The following is a 23135-nucleotide window of genomic DNA, read 5'->3' as shown; positions in this document are numbered from 1 at the left end:
ATGCAGTACCTATTGCTTTTGTGGTGTAGGAAGAATATCAAAATACACATTCTGCAAACAGAAGACCATTTGAGAAGCCTATAGAAAAACAGTTCATTGAACACAGGTCTCTGCAAATCCAGACAGGCAGCCCATGCTGTAGTTTCCGTCTCTAATTTTGAGGCGTCACTGTGAATGTTTTACAACGCAACATCTGGCCCTCGGGGCTGAGCTGCTGCCCTTTAAGTGCACATTAAATCCTGTAACCACACCTGCCCGCTGTGTCTTATTACTCCCCTACATAAAACAGAAAAAGCTGCCAGGTAATATCCAAACAAATCTGTAATGACATACAAATTAGAGCAGTGCTACACAGAATGGAAGAACCAGGATCTGCATAAAAACCCCCGTATTTTATTAATGACATAAATAAGCACGTATAATCCTTATACACATTTTTCAGGTAACACCACAAAACCATCTTACAGTGACCCCAGAAAAAAAGACCATCCTGCCCAAGAGGCCAGCGCAAATGGGCATCACCTCCACAGTTTCAGGCAACATCAAGACCAGGCAGGATTTCAGTACAGTTTGGTACAGTTATTAGAGAGTGGATTTTCACCAGCCTAGCTCTTGCTTGTTCAATGCTACACTGTTGAAGCCACAAATATAGTGGTTGAAGGACTACATGACCTATTAGTCCAAGGAAAAATCTTTATACTGTGTGACATGCTTGCTGTTGAACTACAGGCATGAGGATTTGCCCTTTGCATTTTTTATATCAGGTGCTGATAATTCAATGCTCTGCTGTCTGCATGTCTTGATTAACATTTCGCACCATGCTTTCCACTCCAAACAGACTTGGTGGCAAATTAACATTTTACATCAGTTTATTACAGTCCTCTAAGAATCATTAAAGACATCTCAGAGTCACCACTTTGACTTTTCTGCCAACAAGAGAAAAAAATCAGCTTAGAAAAATGTTGCCTTTCAAAAGGACTATGATGCCACTTCCACAGTGATGATTTCACACTTTCCAGTATCTTGATCTGTGCAGGTAACATGCAAGGACCCATCCCTAGATAAAAGAAAGATATGTTTTATGACTATCTCAGCACAGCACTTGGTATGTTACTGCACATTCCAGAGAAGATAAATAGTCTTCACACGGATGAAAAGGAAGAAAGATGTGCATCAAAATATCCACGGGAAAACATGCTTCAGAGATTAAATTGATTTATTAATTTAAGTTTTAGTTTGAGTATTTAGATATGCACTTCTTGCTCTCCATTAAAGCATGCATCTTCTCCATCTATGGTGGAACAGATTCAGGAATGTGTTTAAATATTGTAACTAAGTTTATTTAGTACAGATTTGTAATATAATGTGCAGTAATATTATTCAGAATATTCATCTTCAGAGCTCTGAGTAACAGCAACCAACAGATAAGCACGTCTTCTCAAAGCACAAGAACTTAACTTTTTAAAAGTATTAGTAGTCTTTAAATACCAAAGATCTCCTTTGAGGAAGAAAACCTTAATTTTCAAAATCCAAGAATTAGAGACAACACTGAATCCTGCTTCACCTAGACATACAACAGCCACACTTAATATCTGGATAGAAACAGATGCGTTCCAGTGAATGTTCCCTAATCATCTTCATGTAAATGTTACTAAAACCCCTTTGAAATAATACAGGTTTTCTGCACTACACAGTTGCATATAACCCCTAAGATTGTTTTCCTTATCAATGCTAAGTGCAAACCTGTGTGCTAACAAGGTCTTTTAGGTGAAGTCTATTCATAGAGCATTAATACACCTGATATGTTAACATAAGAAAATGAAGTACTGCAAACTGAAGTAGCAAGTAGGGATTTAGTTTTTCCGAAACATCCAGACAACTTCCATATTATTTAGAAAAGCAATATGAACTTCAGGGCAGTCCTCAGAAGACAAACATACTTTGACTACTTAGAATTCCACCATCTGATACCTTCATAAACTATTTAGACTATTTCAAATGAGCCCAAGCACTCCTATTAAGACCTAAGAAAGAAATTATTTCAACGCCATGTTATCCCCATACCCCACCATGCCATAAGATACTTCATGTTTTCCCATAATGAACAGGTAATTCTCTAAGAAGTAGATGTATGAAGCCTGATTTCCTGTGGCAATGTATTTCATGGTTAACAATGCTGTCTCTGAAAGGACAGAGCCACAGGTTTTCATCACCAAAGCTGCATATGAGAAGTCCTTCATGGATTCCTTTGCAACTAATAAAGACGAATTCTACTTCAGTTTTTCCTAAGAGTGTGGGCATTCAACAGAACTCCCTGAGCCCTTCCATGGGAAATCTGAGATCCTGACTGCTCTCAAGCATGGTTAAACTGATAACCAGTTCAAAAGTTGCTAAAAATCTTCTATACAACTGTGTTAAGTTTTATTTCTTTAGGAATCAAACAATGAAAGCACAGAAAGTACTGCATAAAAACCACATTCCTGCAGAATTTACCCCTGCTAGGACACAGCCCTGTAAACAATAAGATGCTGAAATTTCTCAACCGAAAATTAAATAGGCTGTAACAGGAATAAAGACTGCTTGTCAGAAGTGTGACACAGCAAATTAAACAGCAAAACAATAAATATTTTGGGTACCTTTTCATAGTGAGTACAGTCAGTATATCATGTAGGCCATCCTCCTTTTTATCTAAATCCTGGAGTACAATCTATTAAAAAAAAATGATGTTAACTGATAAAATTCTCTATATCCTTGCACAGCAGTTTAATGGAAGTGACACAATAGCTAAGGTGTGCAATCCATTTTGTTTAGCATCTCATACTAGTAATTCAACACCAAAGCATGCCCTAGGGGGCTTCATTCATCTGTAGTGCACACCTATGCATTTTTAGCTATTTGCAGTACTGTTTCAGGGTCTGTCACGAAGATACCTGGAGTACCTGCAACTCCCACAGACTACAGTAGGAGGTGAGCATGTTCCTTTACTCAGGATCAGTTCTGTAATTATTAGCTAACATCCCTTTCCTGGCCCCTTAAAGATCTTTGGCAGGACCAAGGTGGAATAACAATTTTCTCAAGTATTCTATTTCAGCCACATCTGCCCCCTCCCTGATGCTTTAAGTGCACCAAAGCCAGCGTAAGCACATCACCACTGTTTCAGGCAAGCTGTGTTCTCTCAATAGGTTGACTCCTGAGTAATATCTTTATATCAGGTGAGGATTTAACTGTATCATCTCACCACTGAAAAATAAAATGTGGTTATTTAATACAAAGATTCTGTCCAATCTAGGAAGATCAAAAAGTAATCACCAGTACACACGCTAGCTACATCATTACCTCCAGCAGTTTTATTTCTAAAATGCTGGAGATCTGTGTACTACTGGAATGACTGGTTGTGATCTCTCATCCCAAGTGGGCTTACTACAGTAGTTCCAAACGTCAAACCCTGCCAGCCATTTAGACATGCAAAAGTGAAATTTCAATTTCTTTAAGTGCTTCAATATTTCATAACTCATTTATAGAAGAATGCTGAAAGACCATTTCCAAAGACATGCATGTCATTCTGATTTTGTAACAAGAAGTTTTGGTAGGGGTGGGATTGGTTTTCGTTTTACACCCCCGCCCTCCATTTCATTTCCAAGCGGTTGATTTTTAAAGTGCATATGAACATATATACTCACCTGTGCAAATTTATCTTCTTCATTCATGGGACTGTTCCCCAATGACTCGTACAGTTCAAGGCATACAGAAGATGTGTTTCCAGGAGCATGCAGGGTGTGCTGTCTTCGAGCTGGTAATGGTGTCCCTGATGGAAATAGCACTGTGAATTTGTCAGCCCCTGACTCGTCTACTCCCTTTAAAAAGAAAAAAAAAAGTTCATTCCTTTCTCTAAGTACTTTGGTGAGTTGGAAGTGTTACAACAGTGCTCCATGAGAAAAGAAATCCAAGATTCATTCTCTCTGCCACATTTACCATTACAGCAAGTAAAAAAAGTTATGTTCCTATAAACAAATGAAAAAGCCCAGCTATTACAACATGTCAAAGACACAATCTACCTTCTCTTCAAATCAAGCAGTTCTTCCTGTCAATCTTTTATCAATAAACCCGAGTTACTGCTTACTGCTGATCTACAGCCAATCTGTAAAACTGATAATAAAACAATACTGTTTCTCTAACATCATTCATAAGTAGTGCTGTATATTCACTGCAGCAGTAAAATTTTCTAAGTTAAATAATTTTAGCCTTACCTTAAGAAGAATATCTTTGGCGGAACATTCGATAAAGAGTGCTTCTTCTTCTAACACAGGATTCTCTTTCCCTAGCAGAATTCCTGCTTCTATGGCTGCACCAATGGGAATAACTTCATCTGGAGGAATTGAGTTCAGTAGTTCCACAGTGGGGAAAATGTCTTTGATCAGCTGCTGTAGCTTCGGGATTCGAGCAGACCCACCACAAAGAACTACCTGGAAAACATGCCTTAATGATTTCAAATCTTTCCTCTGACAGGTAAAACAGACAGGTCACAACCTGCAACACAGAAATACAAACTGCTCTGGGATATTTCATCATCTGTAGTTATTGAAATAAAAGTTGATGCTGTCTTTGCTTGACCTCTTATTTTTGATTTTGAAATTCAAGGAAATACCTTGCACATTTGAAACAGTTATCTTGCAAAAAGTGTTTCTTATAGTAAGCATCAGCTCAATGAAGCAACATTTTAAAAACTGAGGAATTTGTCACAAAATAATGTCAGGTTGGAAGGGAGCTCTTGGAGGTCATCTAGTCCAACCGCCTGCCCAGAACAGGTCCAGTTACAATCAGGACCTTACCGCCATGGTTATAGACTCCAGAGGCTACATAGGCCCTTGTTTCGGTGTTTGATCACCCTCACATTACAAATTCTTTTCTTGGCATCTAAAATTTCTCCACGTTATAACTTATGCTGCTTACCACCCACCCTTCCGTCATGCACCTACAGGAAGGAGTAAGTCAGATTTTGTCTCATGTATGCCTTCCTATCAGGTAACTGTAGGCAGCACTAAGTCTCCCTGAGCTTTTCTTACAGGTGAGCAAACCCAGACTGGCTCCAGTAGGCCAGCACCTTTCATCCCCTGTGAAGCCCCAAAATGAGTTTGTATCCAGACACTGTCCAAGTGCCAAAGCGGGAAAGACTTTCCTATACCCATGGCTACACCCTTGCTGTTACAGCCCAGCATGCAATCAGCACCTTTGCTGCAGAGGCACGTGGTTCACTGCTATTAATCTTACTGTCTATTAGAAACCCTATGTCTTTTCCTGCAAAGCTGCTTTCTACCAACTGCTAGCCTGTCCTGCTGCACAGGATTGTTCCACCCCAGACTCTGCATTTGCCTTTGCTGATCTTTGTGATATTCTCCTCCATTGGGCTACATGATCATTGTAGGTCCCTTCCAACTCAGATATTCTATTCTATTACATATATTTCTCTCGCCTGTTTCAACCCCTCTGACTAGCAGCCTTGACCTACAGAGGTATTGCTTGCTCCCCTCATTTTGGTACTGTCTGCAAACGTGCTGAGAGCACATGCTACCCCATCATCCATGTTATTAATATAGGCATTAAATGGTATTAGCCCCAGTATCAAATCCTGAGGGACGTCACTGACAACCAGCAGTCACTTACTGATCTTGTGCAAGAAAAAAAACCCTTAAAACCCTTCTCTTATTACAGCAGCTTTGTTGAGCTCAACCAGATCTCTAAACAAAGCTAACTCCCACTTTTCTTCATTTAAAACATAAGAGTTGTAAATTAGGCCCATTTATTTTTTACATTTAAACTGCCCTCACCCTCCCCCCCAAAAAAAACCCCCAAACATTAAGGCCCAAGAGGACAGCACACTGGGCCACTTAAATACTGCCACCAGAAACCAAGAGATGTTCTCTGAACAATGGCCTAGGATCCTTCATTATCCTACAAGTGAAACTCATACGTGACACAGCAAACACTAATGATGAGTCTGAAATACATCAGGTATCATTAAAAGCATCAGGTAACTTTTGCTGCAGGAGTTGTGTGCCAATTCCATCAGCGATAAATACAGCACTATTTGCCACCCACAGGTGCACAGGGGTTGAGATGAAGTTACTCTTATATCAAAGCAAAAAAGACACCTGAATGAAACTAGTAGTGTTTCCTACTTTACTCACCATCTTTGGCATTAAAACACTCTATGGTTTGGCATCTAACATGTTCCTAAGTTTTTTAAGCTAACAAGGAAGAACACAGGCGCCAAGCAGACACCAAGTAATTTGTTCAACTCCTAAGACAAAAGAAGTCTAAACTTGGGCTTTCTTCAGCAGTGTCGGCAAGCCCTACCTGGAGCTCAGTGAAGGCAGAAGGAAGTCTATGTACTGAACTTAAAGGAGGCACTCCTTAGCTCTACCGAGAGTTATACAAACACACCAAATGGAGATAAATCCTCTACCATTCATTCAATATACAGCAGTAAGAACACCTTGCTAACTCTGACTCTACCTTACACTTAACTTCAGGTAACTGAAATCAAAGCAAAGACAGGAGTTCTAGAGATCTTGAGTTGGCTCTGAGCCAAATGCACTTAAACACATCACAAAATAACCTCAGCTTGCAAGGAAAACAGACCCCATAAATATTCTTCTTGTGGAGTTATAAAGCATACTACAGACAAATGACTTATATTATTACCTTATTAATATCATCTGCTGTAAATCCAACTTGCTGCAAGAGCTTTTTAATTGCTTCTACACATTTACTAAAAAGTGAAGAACAGATAAGTTCAAACCTGGCTCTAGAAGGAAAAAAAAAAAAAAAGAGAATAAGAAGTGTCATCTCATGCATTAGAGACAAATACCTGAAATGGAACAACAATCATTTTCAGAATATACTTTGGTTCTTTAGCTATAACTGGTACTAAGGGTTTGTTTGTTGGGGCTTTGTGGTTTTTTTTTTTTCCCTTTTAGAAATCTTATCTCCCAGTTATTAATCTCAAAGAAGTGATTTTTGTTGTTGTGAAAATATCTGTGTTATTGATTTCATCATTAACACTTACAGGGAATGCACATTCATTCTTCTTCAGAGAAACGACAGGATTATTGTCTTGACTCATATGTGAAAAAGAAGGAAAAATCCTGGAACTGCTTCATCATCTTTAAAATGGAGACACAAAGACTCAAAAGTGCCTCTTGAATTTTCAGAGGCAAATCAAGCTGAGTCCTGGTTTGCACACAGAGAGGTAAGTACTCAAGCAAATTGAAAAACAAACTTGTGTTTGCTTAGGGCTCTTTCAAGCCTGAAGAGGAAGTTTGACTCTGTACAAACACAGCAAATAAAATTCTGCAATGCTAGTCCACGGGACTAGCATCGTTATCCAAAACTGGGCCAAACAAGTTACACAGCATTGCTTCTCACACGTGCAAACATACTGTGCCTTATTTTACTAAATCCAACTGCTGCAGCAGTGGATGCACAGTTCTGGAATCAAAAAGTCTATTTCATTTTGCTAAAGGTGCTGCAGATGGGAAGAGCAATCAAAATTAGCTAAACATCTCAATAACAGATCATCCCAAGAGAGAAAAAGACAGAGGAGGACACAGCAGTGTGAACAAAGAGACAAAAACCATCTTTCTATGCTAGCTGTCAAATAGAGGCAACATCAAGACTTCCATGGCTCCTATCATACTGGACTTCATTTAGATGAAAGATGACCTTTGGACTCCAAGGAAAAACCAACAGAAACAATAATAGGTAGAAACCTTGAGTAATTACAGTATCTGTTCCCCTTTCAGCAGCAACCTACGATGGGGTCTGCCTGGGCCTTTTAGCACTTTATTTTCTAACCGTTGGGGCAACATCGCTAGTGTAACCACCCTAACTCCTACAGATCACATCATAACAGAACCATCAACATGAAACAAAGCTGACAGAAAGCAAGTTGGTCGTCTTACTTCCATTTCTAAAATTAATGCCACAAAAAAAAAAAACCTTTACAGAACATCCTGAATACCACCTAGAAATGTTTCAGGCATAGTTTTCTCTAAAAAGCAGTAGCTTCAAGATTCATCTTACCTGGACACATTACAGTCAAAATCCAATCCATCATACAATGAGTCTACAAAACAGTTTGCACTTCCCAGGGTTGATAATGAGTGCTTTGCAACATCAGCGCTGTTCATTAACTTCATCATGGCTCTGGGATTTCCTCTGATATCATGTTTACAAGACCTACATTTAAAAAAGCAGAAGAGAGATCAGTTTAGAAATGCAGGCATTTGAGTGATAACACTAACTTTCTGGAAGGAAAACCAGGCTAAAGCTATTGAACTTTTCTGTAGACATTTTAGTATTGTCTACAATGCCGCTATTGAAAGCTCGCAAAGAATTAAAGTGTCTATTTTGATTTCAACTAAAGAATATCATGTAGAGGCACCCTGAACTTGGGCATTAGCATTTATCATACAGCTTTAAGTCTTTCTGAACAGTTTCTCAGCTGAACAAATCCTGCAAGCAACTGCAAGGAACAGCAAGAAAAGGCCTGCAAGTTAACTGATTTTAACCACAGGTTAAGAAAAAGAACACCAAACATTAACATGTCAACAGAACAGTACGTTTCATCCAAAAAGCCTCCTCCTGTGACAGTACGCAACCAACCACCTCCGGATCACTACAGCTAATGGTAATGCATCTGTTTGCTTTTGTTCACGAGATGCCATGCCACACAGACTTCAGCCTGATGACCCAAGCCCCACCATGGTCCTTCATGCTGACATGAAAACCAAACAAAACCCACACCAGTGAATTCCCTGCCACCCCAAAAGCTTGTGACTGAAAGGACGTAAGCGGCCTATAGTCACGTACATCGCCCAAGAACACAGAACAGTTCATAGCTGAGCCCTTATAGTTTAACACTGACTTCAGGCAACATCTACCCAAAACCAAGTACTTCCCAGTCCCCCTCCTTAGCCCCCTATAAAGATACTGAAGGAACAGTGTGTTATTTGAGCTATTTCACTCGCAGACATCAGATAAAGTTCCTGTCCTAACAGCAACATGCTTGGAATTCAAAACTTACCTCTGGAATTCAGAGGCTAAGTGTTGCGCTAGAGCTTCTGTGAAGCAAACTCCACCGATGCTATCGTCTGTGTTTGTAGCAAGCACACGATATATTCCACTGTTTACTTCTATGACTGTGATAGAAAGCGATGTTCCACCAAGCTTATAAACCAGCACATTGCTGCCATGGTTAAAAAAAAGTAGTATTAATAAGCCATCTAAAATTACATTCCCTTTGACACACTTTCTAAAAAGACAACCACCATGTAATGTATTGCAGGTTTTAATTAGTTTTGTCAAGAGAATTTGCTTTGGGGTGATTGTATTTAATGTATCTTAGTACCGCTGACTGCTTGACAACGTTCCCTAAAGAACAAAATTAGTCTATCTCACACAACAAGAGCAGCCATCATCTCTCCTATAACACAATTAAGAATTGATTAAATTCAAGATTATAAGCAAGAATGAGAAGGGTAAAAAATATAAACCAAGAAAAACAACAAGATGTCCGTTTGTGCCGACAGCAGTCTTTGCTATTTTGAAAACTTTGTGAATTATTTGAATATACGTAAGTGAAACCCAATGCACCTCCTGAACCCAGGAACTCAGCTTTAGTTCTTCTACCATATGTAAAATGACCCCATCCCCCACAATTAAAAATCAGCTATGCCAAAATCTGTTCAAGAGATACGTTTTTCTTCAAGCCAATCAGCTCATTAAAGAGCAAGACAGAACCAGGGACAAATCTTTAAAGACAATTCAAAAGAAAAAAAAACACAAAGGGATTTAAACCAGTACGGATTTACAACTTCTAAATTGTTATTGGCCTTATTGAGACAAAAAAAGAACAAGCCTCAGATCATTAATTTTCTATTGACTGCTAAGGCAGCACAGCATTCCCCCATTTAAGATTTCTGAGGATTTAAGTACAGCAGCTTAAATTTAAGAAGGGAAATATTAGGATTTTACCTTTTCCCAGTGGGTGAATCTTGGCCAATTCCATAAGCCAGGAGAGCTGCAGACGGTTCATGAATTAATCTCATAACATTAAATCCAGCAGCTGCAGCTGCTTCCCTGTGATAAGGCATAACAGCATTTCATTTTACTTTAATGATTTCACCACAGTCACGCATGCTATTCAGATGAAATCTGAACTACATATGTCACCAACTCAGAACTTGGTTACGGCATGGTATTAACAAAAAGCAGTGACTGGAAAAGAACGGTACCAAGAAGTTCAGTTGCTACTTGTGTTCTTCAGGTAGCTGGATCTGCTGTGCTTATTGTCGAAAAACACACAGATGTATTGGCCTACACACATTACAAAGCCCAGCAAAACCCCCCTCAGCTACAAGATGAAAACCCCATCCTCAACCAAACTTGCTAACTTATCTTCAGGTGTGGTATTAAAAGTTCTTGGCACATTATTTCATAGATATTGTACTAGGAAAATTGCTTTTACTTCCAAATCAAGTTACCACACCTCACTTCTAACATTCTCTTTGCATGTTTTCTTGAAACTTCAGTGCCCTGGGGCTGCCCTACAAGTCACTTCCTCCACTTTAAAGTTATTCTGAAACTTGTATGCCAGAGCAATAGAATGTTTCATTACATACTGCAAACACCCAGCTCACTAATGTTCTGTGACCAACTTTAAGTGTGCTTTAAAGTATTTAACGACAGTTCAACATAAGGGCTCCCACATACCAGAAAACAGAAATAGATGCTGCCAGTTATGGGCATTTTAAAGCCTATTTAAGTTTTCATATGGAAGAACTTTCACAGCTACACGTCCAAGTAGAATACTGGTACATATTCTATATCTGCTCTCTGATAAAACAGTCCTCAGTGAAGTCATGTAACACCATGTTGTTTGGTGAGTTCCGTTGTACGAAGGGATGGGAAATTACGGAAGAAGGCTGGGAAACTATTTGCATTTCAAAGCAGACACTGAAGATCCACTACAAATAACACATCTGAAATGACATTCTATCCTCAATGATACCACAATTTCCTCTCACTTCAGTTGATTCAGAATTTCATTTTGGTTACCGCACTGAATCCCATTTAAGGTTTCTAAAGGCAGGATTTTTATCTCCTAGTTTCACATTTTTCCCAAGTCAGATAGCATCCCAATGTCTTGGCTGACAGTTGCAAGCTGAAGTCCAGCAGGAGAATTCCCGTGGCTGATCTGCCAGCTGGTCTGCTTTAGGCATGTTAAATAACAAAAATCTTAATGCTCTTACCCAAGGGCATTTTTCTGATTCTCTCCAAAATCAAATGGGACAGTGATAACAACGTCATTTACATCTGAACCCAATGCAGACTGAGCAGTTTCTGTTTATAAACATAGGCAGAACATGTTGATTAAAAGCAAAACCACAACATACCACATCTTAAAAGTGATGACAGCTTAAAAATCTAAAATATGTTATGATTTTACTTATTATATACCTTTCATTTTACTGAAAATGAGTTTTGCCACATCTTCTGGGTTAATAAATTTATTATCTATTTCATACTGAAGTTTTCCATTCTTCTCAATTATCTGTAATCAAAACCAACACACCTTTGTTAGACATGCAACTTGGTTATTAGTAAAAGGTAACGTTTAATTTAGTTTCTGTTCAAGTAAAAACCATTACACTGTGTAAATACTTTCTGCGTTAGTTACAAGAGAATAAATGCGTCCGAGATGCTTATCAAAGATCACAAAAACCACCTGTATTATCCAACAGACATGACAGCAACATTCATAGAGACTTAAAGACTCCAGACTTCTTCTATTAAAAATTTTTGCTCAGTACAAAAGCAATGTTTAAACAAAAGTGCTTGCCTGTTTACATTCCATAAGAAAACATAACAACTATCTACATAAGCCTGTCAATGCAAAAACCAAAGGAAAACTCATTCGCTCTTTAGGAATATATTTTCCAGGATAATTTCTCTCTCGTTTTGCAAAATGATTTCTAGTAACAAGCAGAGTATTATTTAAATAGTGAGATTAAATCAAATGTTATAACAAGATGCTGTAACCTGAGCATCTTCTCCCAGTGCTAAGAAACACCACAATGCTCTTACCCAAATATATTGAGAATCATCCCTTTTGAGAATGCCCAAGAGATACATCTAATTTTTCTGCCAGACTTTATTACGATGGCAGATCTCAGAACACAGTGAAGTTCTCTATAAGAGAAACATTCTATACAGCAGCAAATGGACCTCATGTAACGAGAGCTGATCACTACAGAACACAGACATGGTGTGGCACAAACGACCCCAAGAAGAACAGCAGAAAGTGATACAAGTTATTCTGAGAACAAAAAAAATAGATTGTACTTACTGAACATTTGCTTTCTGCAATGTATTTCTCTGCCTGTGGGTCACCAGAGCTGTCCAGACAAATTCAAAATAACAAAGTAAATCAAATGTTCAAGGGTAATTGCACAAATTCATCTTGCTTATATTCCTTATAAGGTCTACAGCATATGAAGCTATACTTTAACCAAAATTTGTTTCCACTTTACAGACACATTTATACTGGAGAAGAAAAACCAACAGTTCCAACTGCTGGTGTCTTTCAATCCCCTTTCCCCAAACAACTGATAGAAAAAATACCTACTAGTTAGTGAAGGGGAAAACAAAAAAACAACACGCTGTTTTAACCTGTTATCCCCAATAGTTATAAAAGATTTTAGAGGCACTTTTTTTCATATTGTCTGAAATAAGGTGGCGGCAATAAGCTGACTATCCTCTGCTGACTACGTAAAGTTACGCATCCTAAAAGTGCTGATAAATACATCAGAATAGACACCATCTTGTCAACTCCTTTCAGTGAAGGAGCTCTAACACACAGCTCTGGTCATCACTGAAAAGTTTGTCATGTCTCTGATGTTGGACCTAATCCGGCACATTTAGTTCTAGTGTCACCGTAATGGCCAGCGTAAATCATCACAGCTCCACTGAGAGTCACAACCGCCATTACGTCAGCGTGCTCTGCGACTGTAATAAAAGGTGATGCAGAGTATCATGCAACTAAAACCAGAGTGGATTTTAGCCACAGTAAGACATCCAGGTAATGAGATGTTTTAGTTAAGAAACTAAAGTATATACCAAAAGCATATATGCAACTTATTAAATTTAATTATTTTATTTCACAGACAAATTCAGGTATAAAATACTACACGCCTCTACTCATAGAATGAGATAGAGCATGTAATGAATATAATGAATGAATTAGATTCATTATATTACAAATTCATTCAAAGTAACGAATGAATTTGTCATATAACGACTTTTTAAGATCTAGCGCACCCTCCTGTCAATGCCAGGTTAACTTAACCACTACCACACAAGACTAAAAAGACTTCAGCACCAGTGCTGAGACTACGTTCCACTGACCAGCTTTAACGGGGACAACGGCACGGCTCACCTTCCCTTTCACCCCTGCTCTCTTACCTCCGCCCGAGGATCTGCTTTACTTTCACTACAGTGTTTGAAATATTTCTGATCCTACTTTGCTTTGCAGCTAAGCCGACAACCTGAGTGAAGAACACAGAGGAAAAGGAGGTGAGCGACAGGCAGAGCCCCCCACCACCCCCCGCAGAAGGAAAGCCTCACCTCCTCGCTTTCCGAGAACGCGACGACCGCAGGAGTTACCCTGTCCCCGGCATCGTTGGCCACCACGTCGGCGCGACCGTCCTGCGGAGAGGCGACCCCGTCAGCCACGCCCCGGGACGGGACACCCCTCGCCCCGCCAGGGCTCCGCTCCCTGCGCGACCCCGCGAGAGGACGGCGAAGCCCAAGCCCGGCTCCCCCCCCCCGCCCCTCACCTTATAGACGGCGGCGCAGGCACAGGTAGCGCCCAGATGCACTCCGATGGCCGCCATCAGCCCCACGCGCCCCCGCCGCCCCACAATGCACCGCGCCAGCCCCGCTCCCAACCAATCCCGCGCTCCTCTTCTCACCGGCCGCCAATCAAAACCTCGCACCGCCCTCGCTCGCAAACCAATCGAGGAGAGGCGCGCTCGGGAGCGCGGCGTTGCCGGCTGAGCAGCCAATGAGAAAAATTGAAAGAGGGGCGTCATCAAGCGTGGCAACGGGGGCAGAGTCCGTGCGGGAGGCGCGGGCGGCTCGGCGGTGAGCGGCCGCTGCGGGGAGCGCGTGCGTCAGTTAGGCAGGGGGCGTCAGTCGGTCGGTCTGTCGGGCGGAGGGTGTCAGTCAGCCGGCAGGAAAGCATCAGTTGGGCACAGGGCATCAGCCAGCCGGGAGGAGGGCGTCCGTCAGGCGGAGGGCGTGAGGCGGAGCATTGGGTCTGTGCGGGCTCCGGCCGCTTTGGCTGCGGGAGGCTGAACCACTGAGAAAACAGAGGTGAACATGGAGTCAGGCGAACGAAGCTGTGCCGTGCTTGTGCTGGGGTGCGTGAGCTTGATGTCAGTGGCTGCTCTCATGGTTTAATTGCAGGCGATGAAGCACATGGAGAGGGTGCAAATATTTTCCTAGCCAAGTGCTCTAGTCATTAGCGAAGCAGTCAGGCTGAAGCGCTGGTTTTGCATAATCTAACCAGGCAGAACCGATGTCTGAAAGCAAAACTCAGTGTCTCGTTACGCTGCACTTCTGTTGGAGGAATCCATCTTAGCATTACCACAGGAAGGAAAAAAAAAAAAGTGATTTCTAATCAATTGCTCAATTTAACATTGTTCACACAGAATTCACTTAATTGTGGCCAGAACCGTTGCTGTGCTGAAGGCTCCTCAGACCTCGTGTGGCCCTGTAGTGGGTGCAGCAAAGTTCTCCATGTGTCTTAATGGGGAGCAGGTCACCTCCTCTATGCGGCACCTCACTAAAGGAGACAGTGCTTCTGTAGGTTTGGGTGCTCATTTGCATCTCATTTGCATAGGGAGTCTTAAATGCCATGCAGTCATCACACTGCATCATTCGGAAGTAAAGATTGTCCTTATCCTTGCTTTATATACCATATGCTGAAGGGTTAAAGGAATGAATCAAGATCATGTAGAGGTGAAAGGAGTTATCCAGAGTTACAGAGGATTTTGTGTCCAAAAGTGGTCCTAGGCTTTTTAAATCACTGAACTATCTTCCTGTCAGTAACCGAGCTTGCTGAAGTCTGACCAAAAGCTGGAGCTGGGACTGCTGGCGGTATTGATAAACGTGAAACTTGCACAGCTGAAAACAATACCTTTGAAGCTTGTCCAAATTGTAGCTCCTTTCTGCCTCCTCTTATAAACAGAGGAACAAAAAGGGAAGGGTAGAAGTGAGCAGGAGAGACCTATGTGGACTGGAGAAAGGTATTGTAGAAGAAAACGATGACAGAAGCGATGTTTTTGTCAAAGGTAGAGATGGAGGGAGTCTGAGAAGAGACACTGAAGGTAGGAGGGTAAAGGAGAACAAAAGCCCCTAATACAAAAACCATGCAAGAATAATTTCCTGTGCTTTCTCCCAAATCCTAATACCAGTTGCAGCATTTATGACAATAGACTGGTGTGAGTAATTTATGCCTCAAAAAGTCCTGTGGCCACACTGCTAACATCTCCTACGCAACCAAGAGCATCCACGGTTATGTTTCAGTTGTTGTTATGCCTTGGACATACCAGGACGGACACACAGTTCTCCTTATCTTAACTAAAGCAGCTAATGCTCTTTCCAGGTGTAAGCAAACCTGAGCAGAAGCAGGCAAGAAATGCCTTGGCAGGGGTTTGCTGTGTCAAGTACTGTTTATTGCAAAGTGGAAAGCCCTTGCCTGCCTGTGCCCTTCCTATTTTTTCCAGTGGCATCCTCAGCTAATGAGCAGTTCTGCGGTTGTGCTGAGCTTGAGTGAGCTGAGAGATGGGGTGAACAACCCACTTCTAAATGAAAGCAGGAGCGGCTGCCCTGCTTGTTACAGCAGTCCTGTAAGTAAGTGAAAGCTTCCATGTGCTTGTTGTTCATTAAAGGTGGGGTTGAGGAGGCAAACACTGGTTCAAGTGGCAGTCTCGTTTCAGGATGCAAGAGAATTTAATCTTTCACACCTCTGGAAGAGGTATGCCTCTGAGTTGGAAGGAGGAGACAAATCCAGCTAAATCCTGCACATCTCCAGGTACCTACATCAAACAAACAAGCCCACCAGCCTACCCCTACAGCAAACTTACCTCTGATTTAGCCAGGTACTCTGCATGAAACTCCTGGTATTATTCCCCGGATGACAAAGCAGTGGTACAAACCGTCACAGCATCAGAGCTGCCCCTTCTCTCCCAGTCTGTGGCACATCTCCTAGCTATCCAAAAACCAGACCAGCCACTGTCAGACCAGCTGTTAGCACAGTAAGAAGCTTGCCCAAGCTTCTTCTGTACCAAGAGCTTGCAGGCAGCCTGAGAGGCTTGAATGCAAAAAGAGATCCCCTGGCACTGTTCGTACCAGGCTGACTGCAGGAAAATTACAGAGATGGCAAAAAGGCAGTAATATCTGCTGAGATATTTAAAGTGGAAGCAAGCGTTTCTATTGAACAACAGACTCTTTTGTGACTGGTAAACAGTATATACTCTAAAATGTCCCTTGGGGTGAAGAAAGAAGGATGAGAGAACTTCTTTTAATTATCTTGTGCGTGTTCTGACTTAATTCTCAGGAAATTAAGTTCCAAGGAGGCTAGAGATGGTAGCTGCAGGACCGTGGCCTGTGATCGCCCCTGGCCTGGGGATGTGAGCAGAGGCAGCAGAGTCGATTCTCAGGGGAGCTGCAGGAGAGCTGGGCTGTGGGGGACCTGGACCGTGGTTTTCCCGGTGGCACTGCCCCCAGGCTTCAGAAACAGTCCCTTCCTCAAGACAGTGTGAGACAGTTCTACTGGAGATGCTGACATCCTACTGATATCATCTCTTGCCTGCATAAAAGCATCAGTGAGATTTATTTATTTATTTATTTCTGTAAGAAGAGGGTCTTCAAACTCATTGCCTAAATCCCTTGAAGTAACTACATCATCATCGTTATTTATTGTGTTGCTTATTTGGGGCACAGGAATACATGCTGTTGGGAGGTCTGTCTCTATATCACCCCCGAAGTTGCTGGGTTTCGGTGGAGGCTGTAGGCTATTTCTGGGTTTGCTCTCACACTTGCCAGTCATTTCAAAAGGCACATCAGAAAGTTGATTTCAGTATCCTCATTGCTTCATAGTCACAGTACCTAAGTGATAGGGAGGAGGCGTGTTCAGTTAGCAGATCAGATTAATTAAATACTTGTGTTAATTTTTAGTAAGCTGAACAGAATGTTTTTATAGGTGGACGGTCAGGGCTGACTGCTCTGGAGTCTTCTCACAGCAGTCCAGAAACGAAGTCCATAGAAAGTTTTGGCAGGCAAACCTGTTGAAAAGCTGGTATTAATGCCTGTAGGTGGCATAAATGCAGCATGTAATCGCAATGCTACAACTCATCTGCAGCGTTTAGTCTGTTTGGCAGCTCAGTAGGTTTGCAGTAAAGCTAAAGCCAGATTTATTTACACCAGAGTGCTTATTAGAGAGTATCCCAAGATTTTTTTTATATTTTAGATGACATAAAGCATATTAAACATATATTTCTTTTTGCTTGTAAGTCAAGAATGTTAGTTTTCTTTTTTTTTTTTTTTCTTGAAAAAGCTTTTGAGTGCATGCAGAATAAACCATCCTTTATTGGACTCCACATCACAAACTTGAGTCTCAAAGTGGAAAAATGCGGTTTTCTTACAACCTGAAACAACCAAACTTCCAACCTGTACCTGGGGCATTGATCAGTGTTCACAGGAGGAGCTGCTGACCCACGCTGAAGCATCCCGAGGGAATCATACGATGACTCCAGCTGACGCTGCTTCTCTGAAAGCAACATTGCCCATACAAACCTCTTCTAAGGTACTCCAGTACAGTTCTTCTCTGCCACCACTTCAGCCAATTGTAAGGAGTAAGGAGGCACCAAAGGCTAGTTAAACACAGCAAACGTACTTCGTGTCTAGAACTGACAACTAGCACAAATCAGCTTTGATAAGGTTTTGTTAGCTATCATGAAAATCAAATATGTATGATTTTCTTCAGAGTAACAATATGCATGTGCCACAGATAATTGCACGTATAGTCTGTGTTAATAAAACAAGAAATGTAATACTCTCATCACTGTTTTGAGGATTGCTGTATTAGGGACTATTATCTCGAGGCACATCTATGATGGTCATGGTTGGCTGAACAACTTTCTTACTCTTGTCAAGTCTGAGAACTTTTATACGTAGATACGAATGATTTTTGTTCCAAGGAAAATAATAGAAAAATCTTCAAATAACTTCTTTTTAAATTTTTGGCCTTCTTCCTCTCCAAGTTCTGTTTTTTTTCCACCTCCTAAATGATGTCAAATTCACTTTGCAGGAATGTTGAAATGCTTTAATAATAGATAGGAAGTGTTCTGAGAACCTTGGCTGGAGGACGCTCTGTAAATATAAAATGTTATGGTTAATAATGCAGACCTAAGTTATGACATGAATTACAAGGGTGCCATGAGGCAATCCCAGAGCTTTCCAAGCAAGCTCCATGGTAAAATACGCCTGAAAATCACTTTTGTGCTCTTGGTAGAAAATCTTGTCTTCATTGGGCACTGGCACAAAGTTTATACTCCGCAGGGCAAGTTCGTTACAAAACTGAGCGATGTTTAAACTAGAAGTTTGAGAAGAGACGACTACCAGAATAGGTCGTGATCAGCATCAGGTTAGTTGGTGACAGACGCCTTAACTTTAGGCAAGAACTGATTTAGGGGTGCGGGTGCCAGCATGAAACAAATTAATTCTGTGCACTGTCAGATATTTACTATGTGACCTTGAGGAAGTAATTTAATTTTACTGTTTCTTGAGTTCTTCATCTGAAAAGAAAAAAAAAAGAGTAGCATTGCATTCTCCCTTCCTCCCAAGGGTGTTATGAGGCTAACCACATTAATTAGTTGCCTGCTTAGAGGTGAGTGTAATAGTATGGAGTAGCTAGAACATAGCTCTTCCTTATCTCTGCTGACCAGTTCTGGTCAGTATCATGTCAACTAAATTGATTTTTGCAGAAGGTGATTAAACACAATTAAATGTCCATGTTAAAACCAAAGCTAAGATTAGCTTTATTGAACTGACATCAAAGTGGTGATAGATTCAGAGCTCCTTTTATTAAAAAAGTGTTAATGGGATCCACACAGAGCTGACAGAACGATTTCCTTAACCACAAACCCACTGTTATCTATAAAGCTAAAAGATGAAATTAGAGTTCTGTTTTTAAACTACAGAGCAGTCTTTTTTTTTTTTTAAAGTGTTAATGATCCCTGTCTTTAGCTAACTTGTTAGCGTTCCTTTGGCAGCTTTACCACTTTCTGCTGTTCAGCTTAAGGTTTTTATTTTCTTGTTGCAGTATGTAAAGAATTTTTGGACAGATTTTACAATTCACTTAAAAGACATTCAGATTTTGCTGTGGACACCATAGCTGGTCAGCAGCTGCGGGGATGCAAAAGGAAAGAGCAGCATCTGGAACCATTCTCCTTTGTTTCAAGTTCTGAGAAAGTCCTAGTTAAATGACAGAATTTCTGTTCGATAAAAATCACTGTCCATCTGCACTCATGGGCATTCATTCAAATCCAGTAATGACAATAATAATTATAATTGTGAGGAACAGAGGACAATCCTGTGGCCTGTGTGAAGCAAATTTGGAGGATCTGTGTTTAATTTTCAGCCTATATGGCTGCATGTTGTTGGACGGCCATTGGAATAAGCGGGACTCTTTCCAGCAGTTTCCCTGGTCATTGGCTGGGGCCCTAAACGGCCTATTACAACTGGGGAAAATTAACATAGTTGTTGGCAGCTCATCATCTGATGACCGAATAGATACACTGAAATCCCCTTCTACTTTTCCAGACTTGAAACTGGGAAAGGCCAGGGGTGCAGAGGAGGGAGGCTGTGCTGCTGATGAACAGGCAGATGCACTCTTCTCCCATAGTGCCAACTTCAGGGCTTCAGAGGTATTTCAGGCACCTGATATTTTTTTACTGTGTGATGTTCTGATTTTTAATGCCTGGGTCTAGGTAGCTGCTTCTGAAAGACTTGCTGTCACTTCTGTGGAGAGCTACACGTGTTTATGGAGGTGGAAAGACCTCTTGTTCAGGGCAGGCCTGGGGTCCAGGCAGTTGGGACACATTATATGGACTGATCCTACCACAGGAGCTTTGTGCAGTCAGGCAATTTGTGTTGTAAAATCTTTCCATGCTCTGATGTTAATCAGTCGTGCTGCAGGGACTCCGCACTTTGGAAGCAGGAGGGGAATCCCTGTGCTCCTCGCAGAAGTGCTGCTGCAGAAGGCGAACTGCTTTTTGGTAGCTCACAAGGGACAAGTCCTGCTCCACCAAAAAGCAGTTTTAGGCCAGCTTCATTGCAGCCTTAATACAGCAGACACATCTGCAGCTCCACGCTCTCCCATAGACCTACCCTTTGAAGAAAGGCATAGGCTGGATTTTCAGCTCTGGATTTTCCCAGGTTATCATTTGGGGATTTTCCTGGCCTGTCCTCATGCCCAGAGGTTATTCATCTGAATGCTGTTCAACCACAGAGCAAAAAGACAAGATCTGCTCGAAGAACTTACAGTCATAATGAAAGTGAAAAGTGAAGAAATGAGCCAAACCAACAGGAATTCCCTGGGGTGCAGAGAACAGCGAATCAGTCTGGCCAGAAGATGTGCAGAGGTTTCAGCAGATCAGCCGCCTCCCGTGCTGAAGAGCGCTTACCTACCATGGGTCCTGGTGGGACAGATTAGATGGGTAGAGGTGGAAGACTGTTCTTTGATTTAAAACCACAGGTGGTCTGTTTACCTTCTCTGTGCTGTAAAAGCTGGTAGTGAAACCCCGCTGCTTTCAATGGGACGTGTTCTGCCGTGAAGAGGAGTGCTTCACTGGTGTATCACCTTACTCATTAATTCATTTAATTGCACAATCATTATGTTTACTCATCTGACAGATGGACGCAATCCAAGGCTTACCTTCTGGATTTATTATAGGTACAAAATTAAACAAAATGTGGCCAAACAGTAGAAACATAATTCAATAACACCTTGAAAAAATTTGTTATTTGCACATCATCAACATCCTTTATGAGCAGGTCTGGCACTGCTGTGCCTTCCATTTTGCCATGTGTTCTACCCCATGGAAGAGAGAGTCCCATGATCTTACCAAATGGCTTGGACGGTCAACACCCCTGACTTGGATTCCTTCTGCTTCCATGGACTTCTGGGGGTGTGAAAGCATTCCCCACTTTGCAGCATCCCCTCTCTTTTGTCTGGGCATTAACTCTCAGTCCTGTGTTTTTCAGTGCACCCACAAAAATCGTTGCTGAAGTCAGTTGCACAGTGGGTGCTCACGCACCCCTGCCAAGGATCTGTGAAAAGTTTAAAACGGCAGATATTCATCTTGGTGAGCTCAGCTGAGGTAGGTTGAGGTTGGGCTTTGGAGTTTCATTGTCTAATCACATTTTTATATCCCTCTGGGTCCCTGCCCGCAGACTCTTTCTGCTCTTTAGCCTTTCTAAACCTAAGCAGAAAGAGAAAGAAATAGTTCTGTGCTCCCCCCCGCCCCTCTTCTCATCTACTTACAGCTTAGGCCAGGAAAAATAAAGAGTTTGGGGCTTATGCTTTCATGCTAGCCAAAGCAGTCTTTGTTGGAGGCCTGTCCAGATGACTCATGCATGCGGATGGGCACTTTCCCAGTTCTGCTGTGAAGGAGGAGCAGTGCCGACTCCTTCAGAGAGAGGTTGCTTGTTCAAGTTGAGCAGCTGTTAACAAAGACTGCAGAGTTTTAAATAACTCGAATAAATGACATTTCCCTCTTCAGTTAATCAGGCCTTGCTTTCTTTGTACGTCAAAAAGCTGCTTGCTCTCCTCTTACCCAGACAGTTTTTCATGGCAGATAAAAACTGGATGTAGGACATGAACAGCCAGTCCCTTGGTCTGAATGAAGTCTCAGTTTCCAGTGGCTTTGTGTCTTGTGGATGTGCTGCTTTTGTCCTAGTAAAGCGCAAGGGTTAGCATAAGATTTTCTCATGTCCTGGTACTTCTTGTGATTTGTTCTGTGTGATTTCTCTGGTGCCTAGTAAGATTTATTCTACAGCCTCTCTCTTGGGGAGGGGAAGGCTGTGGAGATCCCAAACTATGGGGAAAGACATGAGAGAGAGGAGCTGGTGCCACCACATCTAGAGACATCATGAACTGGCAAAGCCCTGGTCCTTGGCATTAAATACTTGCGGCTGCAGACAGGGCACTGGAGGGCATGGGACTGCAAGTCCATGTGATTTGGGGTGCAGCGGCTGCTCTCCTCAGTTCTGCCACCTGCTACATTACAGCAATTGCTCGGCAGCATTTGCATGACCTAGGTGTTTTTTTCCTCTCCAGCAGCACAGAGGAGTTAAGGACAATGTGAAAACTTACGTGCTCTCTAAAGCATCTCTCACATTCTTTCCTCTTGCAGAAAGGAAACTGGACTTAAAATCCATGGAGCTCTCCAGGAGGGTGAGAGAGGCTGAGCTCTGGAAGTACTGACAGACTGGGGAGAAGTGAGCAGAGTCTGTATGGAGAAAGCAGAACTTGTGAGCATGGTTAAGGAGCTGGTCCCAAAGTGTACGTGCGGAAACCTCAGATCAGACTTTTAGCTGACACCAGCGTCGAGCCCATATTGGTCACAGATAATGTCTAAAGAGGTGGTTGGGGGGTTTTTTGGGAATTCCTTTTGGAGCACCTTAGCAGTGCAAGGCATTTTTCAAACACCTTCAGAAAAGGATTCCAGCAGACACACAGTCACTAATTATTTACCTTGCACTCGGTGAGCAGAGGTCCCAATATGCCAAGACCTGTACAGACACACAGATACACACACAGAGACTCACACAGAAGCTGGTTTCCTACATGATTCTCAAAGGGCATGGTATAAATAAAGTCGCAGAAGAAAACTGTAAATAAAAAAATGTCAGAGCTCTGCCCTATTACCAGTGAAGTCAAGGCTTTCTTGCTGATGATACTGAGAGCAGAATTAGCCATGGGGTATTCCTGGAGCTCATGGTAC

General features: G+C 41.8%; 1 protein-coding gene and 1 long non-coding RNA gene across 5 annotated transcripts; one reads left to right on the top strand and one right to left on the bottom strand.

Moving 5' to 3' along the window:
* Window positions 1-75: 75 nt before the first annotated feature.
* Window positions 76-13972, bottom strand: HSPA14 (heat shock protein family A (Hsp70) member 14). Of its 3 annotated transcripts, none has more exons than XM_064443549.1 (14): window positions 13899-13972; window positions 13687-13767; window positions 13525-13607; window positions 12410-12458; window positions 11521-11614; window positions 11313-11403; window positions 10036-10140; window positions 9086-9247; window positions 8083-8238; window positions 6703-6805; window positions 4248-4463; window positions 3681-3854; window positions 2637-2707; window positions 76-1057 (listed from the first exon to the last, which is right to left on the bottom strand). In XM_064443549.1, the coding sequence occupies exons 1-14, from the start codon at window positions 13953-13955 to the stop codon at window positions 979-981; spliced, it is 1521 nt and encodes a 506-aa protein (XP_064299619.1). In that variant the 5' UTR covers window positions 13956-13972; the 3' UTR covers window positions 76-978. The 3 variants fall into 3 exon arrangements, 2 of the variants coding, with proteins under 2 accessions (XP_064299619.1, XP_064299628.1); XM_064443558.1 differs by having other exon boundaries at window positions 6703-6769; XR_010371604.1 differs by having other exon boundaries at window positions 992-1057; window positions 3681-3805.
* Window positions 13973-14150: 178 nt separating this feature from the next.
* On the top strand, window positions 14151-19873 carry LOC135311993 (uncharacterized). 2 transcript variants are annotated; one of them, XR_010371602.1, is made up of 4 exons: window positions 14151-14205; window positions 15852-15974; window positions 16065-16159; window positions 17684-19873. It is a non-coding gene; the product is annotated as an uncharacterized LOC135311993 (long non-coding RNA). The 2 variants fall into 2 exon arrangements; XR_010371601.1 differs by having other exon boundaries at window positions 14172-15974.
* Window positions 19874-23135: the final 3262 nt, after the last annotated feature.

Source organism: Phalacrocorax carbo, chromosome 1, assembly GCF_963921805.1.
Source record: "Phalacrocorax carbo chromosome 1, bPhaCar2.1, whole genome shotgun sequence".
Lineage (NCBI taxonomy): Eukaryota > Metazoa > Chordata > Aves > Suliformes > Phalacrocoracidae > Phalacrocorax > Phalacrocorax carbo.
The sequence above is the reverse complement of the archived record's forward strand: the minus strand, read 5'-3'. Positions and strand labels throughout refer to the sequence as shown.

Bases quoted from the DNA above. Each gene is read 5' to 3' on its own strand.
- HSPA14 (XM_064443549.1), bottom strand. From the start codon at position 13,955: ATGGCGGCCATCGGAGTGCATCTGGGCGCTACCTGTGCCTGCGCCGCC. The intron at 6,806-8,082 runs GTAAGATGAATC...TTTTCCTTCTAG, and splicing joins TTTGACTGTAATGTGTCCAG to AGCCAGGTTTGAACTTATCT. The intron at 2,708-3,680 runs GTGAGTATATAT...TTTTTTTAATAG, and splicing joins AAGAAGATAAATTTGCACAG to ATTGTACTCCAGGATTTAGA.